Raw genomic sequence first — 10,087 nt, 5'->3', positions numbered from 1 at the left:
TCCCGACTTTTGCGCGCGACCGCCGACTGAAATATCACACGAACGCATGATGACATCGGGACGCCCGCCCGACATCATCTTGTGCGATTTCACGTCCGATCGGGTTGGGTATGCACCTGCCCGCCAACCTAAAAATTCTGCCCATAGGATAGAAATTCTCTTTAAAACTGACAGTTTCACAAGTGCATAATTGGGCTTGTATATTTATGGAAAGCAGATACTTATGGATGCACACTTGTAATAGGAACAAAGAAGAAAAGGACTTATTGGTGCAGGCGTTTCAATATTTTGAGTACAACCAACAACACCAAAGGAAAAAGTATTTTTAAGAAATATATGCAATATGTTATCACATGTTGGTCTGAAGCTTTCTTCTGTTAATTGCTGGGACCACCATGCTTGCTGTAAGAGCAGTCCAGCAAAAGAAAGCAACTGCCTTGCAAAATGTGTTAAATGCCTTATAAAAAACCTGCTGTGTGCCATGCATCTTTGATTCAATTTGATTAGCTGGTTCACTGAATTTGTTTCTCCAATTGCAAACAGGAAGTTTTCTGTCCTATAAATAAGCATTTTGGTACAGTTGAAAAGTGAAAGGAGCCAACTTATGAATGTTAACCCCAAGCAGCCATCAGTCTTCACTGCTAACACAGGCTTTGATGCCAGCGTTCAAACTGCTCTTTGATACATGAAAGCTTTCATAAATCTTTTCCCTTCCATGTTAGCTCTATCCTTTTTAAGCAACACATAGCTGATACAACATAATTTAGCCTTCTCGGTTCAGCTGTAAGTGACTTATGTGAACTAACTTATTGATACTAGGTGTTGACAACCAGCCAACTATCCATTGTGATATTGGGCTAGTCAGCTAAATGTAATTCCCATTCTACCAGTTACCATAACCAACACATTTTTTTAAGTCAGGATTTACTCCACTTAAATCCATGCATTTTAGAAGGTTAAATTGCTCACCTCGTTCTTGACACTGCTGCCAGAATGCTTAATGAAAACTGTTCATTAAATGTGCTGAAATACAAACAAAAATAGACCCTATACCCTGGTTTATATTTAACTCTGCTGTAACTGACTAACCACTTAATGAGGATTTTACAATGAGGGCGGGGTGGGGGAAGGAGGGGACAAACTTTGTGTGTTGGCATGTAGCAAAATTGTAAACAGCTTGGCAAAGAACAAATTTATGATTTTGCTACAACCAGCAAAGAGGTAAGCTTTCCTAGCCCAGCCAGCCCATATTGATTCACCTTAAAGACTCTGCAGTGCACTCTGTGTATCAATGCATAGTGCATACACTGAGCCGACTGTCAAACAGAGCAGAGTGGTAAACCCAGTTCAGTGACTACATGTGCAAGCTGGCACTGGGAATACACGTGCAGCTTCAATATTTCCTTTAAATCCAAGCTACTGCACTCTTTCTGCTTGTTATCTTTCACCATAACTTCTATTACAATGAAACATCAGCTTCCATTGGTAATAATAACCGTGGTGCCCTTGTGTGCATGGGTTGGGTCCTGTTGCATTCGGAAGTGAGAGGTCACGTCAATGTGAGTGCCGTTGCAGCCCAGAGAGTAGTTTTTAATGGCTTCAGTATCATACAGGTGCTCAAAAGCATAGCCAGTCAGTGCATATGCATGTTTATCAAAGTACTGTCGATGATGGGTGGAGTAATAGTTCGGGGATGATGCACAGTTTCCCCCTGTTTGATGAGGAGACATGTCTGAAGCTAGGTAGTCCTTATTTAAGGCTACACTTGTCTTTGAAATTCGGTCGGAACTAGGGCTACTTATTCTAGAGAGTGAAATGGGGCTGCTGTTATATTCATTCTCATGAGGGCTCATGATCTTCCCATCTCTTTGTTGGAGGTGATCACAGCGAGAGGTGTTAGTCATTGGCGGAGCACGGCACACAACACTGGTCATTTGCTGTTGTTGGTAGCTCACATTAAAGCACGCGGCATGGAGCTTGCCTATACCGTTCATTGGTTGCAATTGCTCCGAGGTAGTTTTTCTCATTTGCAGCCTGCTCTCCTCCTCTTTGATCATTTGCTGTGTTGCTCTTATCAGAGTCTCGATTTTACTCGGTTCATGCGGACTGCTCTGGTACCTCTCATTGTGGTACCTGTCCCCCGACTCACTGGCAGAACAAGGGTCTGGTGAACTGACAACACTGTCTTCATCCCAGTGTCCTCTTCCTGCATTGAAAGACGAAAAGAGCAAAATAAATCATTTCTCCAGAATAAGCCCGGAAGCCACTGTTGAAAATATTACCGGATCAATGTTTAAATGCCATTGGCACATTTGGCTCTCCTTCGTGCAGTGTTTTTACTGAGACACTGAATCATTTGTTTTAAAACAGCAGATAAAGTGCCACCAGAACACGTTAAACATCTGTCCACTAATATTATCAGCAGCAATACTCGGCTGTATTGTCTGAATGCATTTATTCCATGTGTGCAACTACTAATTAGTATCACTTAAAAGATACAACTTAATAAACAAAGGAACTTGACTTTCTCCACCATTTGACAAAATTGTGCAGCCAGCGTGCTACCCTAATATCCCACGAGGGAGAAAATCTGTGCCCAGAATTTGCTGAAGCAGGGAATCTCTTGGCATGCCCTTTTTAGTTAGACTGGTTCCTGCATCCTTCAGCTCAAAAATGTTTTGCCCACAACGTTGTTGGAAGTGTGAGCAGGTTAATGGCACAGCAAGGGCAATTGGGATCTGGGACCCTGGTGAATGACCAACAGTGTATCTTTTTTTTAAAATTCATTCATGGGGTGTGGGCTTCACTGGCTGGGCCAGCATTTATTGCCCATCCCTAGTTACTCTTGAGAAGGTGGTGGTGAGCTGCCTTCTTGAACTGCTGCAGTCCATGTGGTGTAGGTACATCCACAGTGCTGTTAGGAAGGGAGTTTCAGGATTTTGACCTAGCGACAGTGAAGAAACGGCGACACATTTCCAAGTCAGGATGGTAAGTGACTTGGAGGGGAACTTCTAGGTGGCGGTGTTCCCATCTATCTGCTGCCCTTATCCTTCTAGATGGTAGTGGTCATGGGTTTGGAAGGTGCTGTCGAAGAAGCCTTGGTGAATTCCTTAATAAATGCAGAAAATGCTAGAAATACTCAGTAGGCCGGACAGAATCAGCAGGAGATGAAGACACCTGAAACGTTAACTCTGTTTCTCTCTCCAGAGACGCTGCCTAAGCTGCTGAGCATTTCCAGCATATTTCAGATTTCTAGCATCTGTGTATTTTGGCTTTTGCATTAGTGTATCTCCTGAACCATTGAGATTTGAGGGTTGAAAATCAAAAGAGGAGGAAATTGAGGAAGAGAGATTGAGGAGGAGGGTGAATTAGAGTGGATGAATTCAACATCAAATTGAGCATAGAAAGAAAAACTGAAATAGGAGAAAGCGAAAGCAAGAAAAAATGTAAATTTGAAATTTGTCATTTTTTTTAGATCTCCTAAAACAATTCACTCACCGTCTGAAGGAATGAAACTTCCCAGTTTAAGTTGTTCATTCTTTGGGCAAGATAGGTGGATTGGTCATCATTAACAATTATCACACTGCTAAAAGGGTACTTAATGCTGTTAACTACTAAACTTAACTTTCTGTGCCAGATTTAAAGGGCAATGAGCATACAAATGAAGCAACTTCATGAAAATCAGAGGGAGGTTGAGGGCAAGATGCTATTTCACAAGTGACACAAACGAGCCAGCAATCTGTCGCAATTCATAATTCATGGGGTATCTCTTCCCCTCTGTTTAGGCAGATTTGCATATTCATAATAGTAATATTAATATAATAATAATGCATTGTGAAGACATTGTTATTTTTACAGCTAATTCTGACTCACTGTAGCACAACTGGAAAGAGGTAATTACAGTTTCTCAGCACTAAGCTGCTGCCATCCAACTATCACAGCAGCGCTGATAAACTAGTCTACTGTTATATAAATATGAGACATTTCACATCATTTAAATTATGTTGATTATCATATTCACACCAGCTGTATCACATGATGAAATGCACTGTAATTGTGCAGTGACACTTTAATTCAACCCATCAGCCTGTGTACTGTCTTTTGCATCATTCACTGAAGAAACAGTTTAGAGGCTGATGGGTTCAATTTACTTTAATGATTCCCCCTTAGCTCAAGGTTTCAAATTGTGGTACATGTAAACAAAGAAACTGATAATATAATGGCACAAATGGGTGTACCGTAATGTGATGAATGCAAAGAAAGAGGCCGTATCCAAAACTCATTAAGGTCCCAACTGTGCTGTAAATTCTGTGTAATTATCATCATTGATAAAGCAAACTGTCAAATCCAATTGGAAAAATATCATCTGGCTTGATCAGCAGATTTTTAAAGATAGCTTTTTCAACTCTTTTCAAGAATAAAGACAACTTACTGTTTAATTCTATTTAAACTGCCTACAGATTCCAATCTGTAACTATGTACGCTGGCACCTAACATCCCAATGGTTTTAAATAGGTTAACATCTCTATTAAAGTAGCTCAAATGAATTTTATCTAAATGCAATAAGCATTGCTAAGTTAATATTCACACAGGCCAATTTCAGATCACAATTAAAATAATGAGCCTTTCTATTAATTGCCATGGAAAGACCTGTCAATAAAGTTGGTTTTGGCCATGTGATCTTATAAGTCATGCACTCAATTATTTAGTTTGATCTATTGAAACAATGATGGAAGCAGCCAGCAACTTTACAGTTTAAAGGCAGAACAACTGCCAAGATATGGTGGTATGGGCTGAGCCAGCATCATATTTCAGAAGCAACAATTTGCATTTTTGTACCACCTTCCACATAATAAAACATTTCATGGTGCTTTACAGAGATGACCTGAGAACGACAAGAGAGAGAGCTTAAAGACAAGGTCAAAGGTGTTATCAAAGACTTTTAGGTTTTTAGGAGGAGTTTTAAAATATAGAGAAAGATTGCAAAATAAAAAAAAGTTCAGGAAAATAATTCTACAATGCAAGATGTGTTACAAAGAATTACATAGCATATACAGTGCAGAAACAGGCCATTCTGCCCAATTAAATATGTACTGCTGTTTATATTCCACACCAGTCTCCTCTTAGCCTTTCAGCTTATCTTTCGATAGCTTTTTTCTTTCACGTACTCTTTTAACTTCCTTTTGAAAGTGCCTAAGCTATATGCCGCAATCACTTCCTGTTCCTCTACCATTCTAATCTTTCTCTGAGTGAATAAGTTTCTCCTTGTTTTGCTTTCGATTTGTTCGTAACTATCTTGTATTAATGGCTCCTGGTTTTGGGTTCTTCCACAAGTGGAAACATCCTTTCCACCCCCACCCTATCCAACCCATTCATCATTTTAAAGACCCCTATCAGATCATTTCTAAGTCATCCCTCTTCTAAAAAGAGAGAACAAAAAAACAACCTGCTCATTCTTTTATGATAGTTATGATCGCTCAGTTGTAGAGTGTAAATCTTCTTTGCACTTTCTCCAGTACTCCTATGACCTACCTATAGCATGGAGACCAGAACTGAGCACAGTACACCAAAATAAGGCTTGATCAACATCCTACCTAAGTTTAACGTAACTTCACTACTTTTGAACTCTATTCCTAGAAATAAATTCTAGTGTTTTACTACCATTTCAAAACATTTTTTGACCTACAATGTTGCACTAAATGATTATTCATCTGTATCCCTAGATTTCTTCGCTCTTCTAAACCGTTTAGCTCCTTATGTTCTAAGTGGAGGCGATTTTTATATTTTTCCTACCAAGTACATCGCCTCACATATAACTACATTTTTCATTTAGCTGCTCACATAGGTTTTCTAATGTCTTCTTTTATAGGATTCTTCAGTGTTAGCTACACACCCTGGTTTGGTACCATTTGCAAATTTCGATGTTGACTTATTTGCTCCTAAGTTCAAACCATTAATATAATTTATGAATACCTGTTGTCCCAGTACTGATCTTATACAGATCCTCTTTCTACCTTCCTTCAATCAGAATACCTCTTACACAAAGCAAAGTATACGAAAGGTGGAAATCTGAAATAAGAACGCTCTCAGACAATAAGTTCCAGATCCCAACCACTTTCTGTAAAAAGGCTGTTTCTCATGTTGTCTCTGGTTCTTTTGCCAATAAGCTTAGATTGACATAAAAGCAAAATACTGCGGATGCTGGAAATCTGAAACAAAAACAGAAAATGCTGGAAAAGCTCAGCAGGTCTAACAACATCTGTAGAGAGAAAGACAGAGTTAACGTTTTGAGTACATATGACTCGAAACATATGGACTCGAAACGTTAACTCTGTTTCTCTCTCCACAGATGCTGCTAGACCTGCTGAGTTTTTCCAGCATTTTCTGTTTTTGTTTAAGAATAGATTGATGTTCATTTAGGACCAGTTGGAATAGAAACATAGAAACATAGCAAAAAGGAGCAAAAGTAGGTCATTCGGCCCTTTGAGCTTGCTCTGTCACTCAATATGATATTGACTGATTCTCTATATCAACGCCATACTCCTGTGAACTCCCAGTAACCCTTAATGCCTTTGGAGTCCAGAAATTTATCTATTTCCTTCTTAAATATATTCGGTGACTTGACCTCTACAGCCTTCATTCTACATGTTCACCATCCTCTGAATGAAGAGGCTTCTCCTCATCTCAGTCCGAAATGGTCTACCCCGTATCCTGAGACTGTGGACTGTGACCCCTTGTTTTGAACCCCCCCCAGCCAGAGGAAACATCATCCCTGCATCCAATTTGTCCATATCTGTCAGAATTTTATACACTTCAATGAGATTCCCTCTCATTCTTCTAAACTCCAGTGAATACAGGCCTAGCTGACTAACCTCTCCTCATACAACAAACCTGCCATCCTAGGAATCAGTCTGGTGAGCCTTCACTGCACTTTCTCTATAGCAAGTCTATCCTTTCTTAAGTAAGGAGATCAAAATTGCACATAATACTGCAGGTGTAGTCTCACCAAGTCCCTGTGCTGCTGCAGTAAGACATCCTTGCTCCTGTACTCAAGTCCTTTCTCAATGAAGGCCAACATGCCATTTGCATTCTTAACTGCTTGCTGCACCTGCATGTTCACTTTCAGTAATTGGTGTACAAGTGCATACAGGTCCCTTTGTACATCAACATTTCCCAGTCTATCATCATTTAAATAATACTCTGCCATTCTGTTTTTCCTATCGAAGTGGACTTCACGCTAATCCACGTTATACTGCATCTGCCATGTATTTGCCCACTCACTCAACTTGTCTAAATCACATTGAAGCTTCTTAACATCCTCCACATTACTTACAATCCCACAAGTTTTGTATCATCAGCCATCTTGGAAATATTACATTTGTTTCCCTCATCCAAATCATTGATTTATATTTTGAATAGCCGGGGCCCAAGCATAAATCCCTGTGGTACCCCACTAGTCACCGCGTGCTATTCTGAAAAATACCCATTTATTCCTACTCTCTGTTTCCTGTCTGCTAACCAATTCTCAATCCATGCAAACATATTATCCCCAATCCCATGTGCTTTAAATTTGCACACTAGCCTCTTATGTGGGACTTTATCAAAAGCTTTCTGAAAATTCAAATACAGCGCATCTACTGGTTCCCCCTTATCTATTCTGCTAGTTATATCCTTGAAAAACTCCAGTAGGTTTGTCAAACATGATTTCCCTTTCATAAATTCATGTTGACTTTGTCTAATCTCAGTGGTATTTTCTAAGTTTCCTGTTATCGCATCCTTTATAATAGACTCTAGCATTTTCCCTACTTCTGATTTAGGCTATCCGGTCTATAATTCCCTATTTTCTCTCTCTCTCCTTTTTTAAGTAGTGGGGTTACATTTGCAACCCTCCAGTCTGCTGGGACTGTTCCAGAATCTATAGAATTTTGGAATGTGACAACCAACACATCCACTATTTCCACAACCACCTCCTTTCATACCCTGGGGTGTAGATTATCGGGCCCTGGGGATTTATCAGCTTTCAGTCCCATTAATTTCTCCAGCACTATTGTTTTATTAATACTAATTTCCTTCAATTCCTCCTTCTCACTAGACCCTTGGTTCCCTAGCATTTGTGGGAAGTTATTGGTGTCTCCCTCTGTGAAGACAGAACTAAAGTAGTTGTTTAATTGCTCTGCCATTCCTTGATCTCTATTATAAATTCTCCCATTTCGGACTGTAAGGGACTTACATTTGTCTTCACAAATCTTTTTCTTTTTACATATTTATAGAAGCTTTTACAGTCCCCTTTCATGTTTCTTGCAAGTTTCCTCTTATATTCTATTTTTGCCCTCTTAATCAATCTCTTGGTCCTCCTTTGCTGAATTCTAAACTGCTCCCAATCCTCAGGCTTGCTACTTTTTCTAGCAACTTTATATGGCTCCACTTTGGATTGAATACTATCCTTAATTTATTTTGTTAGCCATGGTTAAGCTGCTTTTCCTATTGTGTTTTTGCACCAGAAAGGAATGTATAACTGTTGCAATATATATATTCAATCCTTAATTGTTAGCGATTGCCTACCTGCCATCATGCCTTTTAATGAAGTTCCCCAAGCTGCCTTAGCCAACTCATGCCTCATACCTTTGTAGTTTCCTTTGTTTAGATTTAGGACCCTGGTTTCAGATAAGACTACTTCACTTTCCATTCTAATGAAGAATTCTTCCATGTTATGGTCACTGTTCCCTAAACAGCCTCGCACAACAAGATTATTAATTAAAAGAAAAATACTGCGGATGCTGGAAATCTGAAACAAAAACAAAAATAGCTGGAAAAACTCAGCAGGTCTGACAGCATCTGCGGAGAGGAAGACAGTTAACATTTCGAGTCCGTATGACTCTTCGTCAGAAGATTATTAATTAACCCCTTCTCATTGCACAATATCAAATCTAGGATAGCCTGTTCTTAGTCGGTTCCTTGATGTACTGGACTAAACAACCATCTCTTACACATTCAAGGAATTCATCCACCAGAGTATTATTGCTAATTTGGTTTGCCCAGTATATTAAACTCACCCATGATTACTGTGGCATCCTTGTTACTTGCATCTCTAATTTCCTGTTTAATGCCATGCCCCTACCTTACCTACTGTTTGGAGGCCTATAGACAACTCCCACTAATGTTTTCCACATATTGTTGCTTCTTAGCTCCACCCAGACTGATTCTACAACTTGATTTGCTGAGCCAATGTCCTCTCTCACTATTGCACCGATTTATCCTGAAATAACAACACCACCCACCTCCTTTTCCTTTTCGCCTGTCCTTCCTAAATATTGAGTACTCGTGGATATTCAGTTCCCAGCCTCGGTCACCCTGCAGCCATATCATTTTTACATTTATTTGCATTGTTAATTTGGGGGGAGGCGATGACATAGTGGTATTGTCACTGGACTAGCATTCTAGAGACCCAGGGTAATGCTCTGGGGACTTGATTTTGAATCTCACCAAGGCAGAAAATGAAATTTGAATTAAATAAAAAAAATCTGGAATTAAGAAATCTGATGACCACAAAATCATTTCCGATTGTTGTAATGTGCTTTAGGGAAGGAAATCTACTGTGCTTACCTGGTAGCCTACATATGACTTCAGACCCAGAGCAATGTGGTTGCCTCTTAAGTGCCCATTGAACAGGGGGCAATTTGGGATGGACAATAAATGCTGGTCTAGCCAGCGATGCCCACATCCCATGACTGAATTTTAAAAAAAATTCATCTACCTTATTGCAAATGCTCCGTGCATTCAGATACAACTTGCCTTTTTAACATTTTTACAATTTGTTTTTGTATTATGGCCCTATTTGCTGCCATCCCTTGTTTCCTCTGCCTTTCACTTTTGGTTTCTACTTTTCTGTCTTTCATTGTTATCTTTGCTTCCCTCTCTGTGTCCTCCTGCTCAGGTTCCCATCCCCCTGCCACTCTAGTTTAAACCCTCCTCCACAGTACTAGCAAATGCCCCTGTGAGGATATTGGTCCCAGTCCTGCTGGGGTGCAACCCATCCAGCTTGTGCGGTTCCCATCTCCCCAGAATCAGTCCCAATGCCTCAAGAATC

General features: G+C 39.9%; 1 protein-coding gene across 1 annotated transcript in view; it reads right to left on the bottom strand.

The window, feature by feature from the left end:
• Positions 1–1,472: 1,472 nt before the first annotated feature.
• sim1a (SIM bHLH transcription factor 1a) overlaps positions 1,473–10,087 on the bottom strand; it is a 93,254-nt gene continuing 84,639 nt past the window's right edge. The window contains exon 11 of the mRNA XM_041188538.1: positions 1,473–2,206. Coding sequence (XP_041044472.1) covers positions 1,473–2,206 — 734 coding nt within the window. The remainder of the gene's footprint in view (positions 2,207–10,087) is intronic.

The sequence above is a fragment of the Carcharodon carcharias genome, chromosome 5 (assembly GCF_017639515.1).
Source record: "Carcharodon carcharias isolate sCarCar2 chromosome 5, sCarCar2.pri, whole genome shotgun sequence".
Lineage (NCBI taxonomy): Eukaryota > Metazoa > Chordata > Chondrichthyes > Lamniformes > Lamnidae > Carcharodon > Carcharodon carcharias.
Note: the sequence above shows the minus strand (reverse complement) of the source record. Positions and strands in the feature narration are given on the sequence as shown.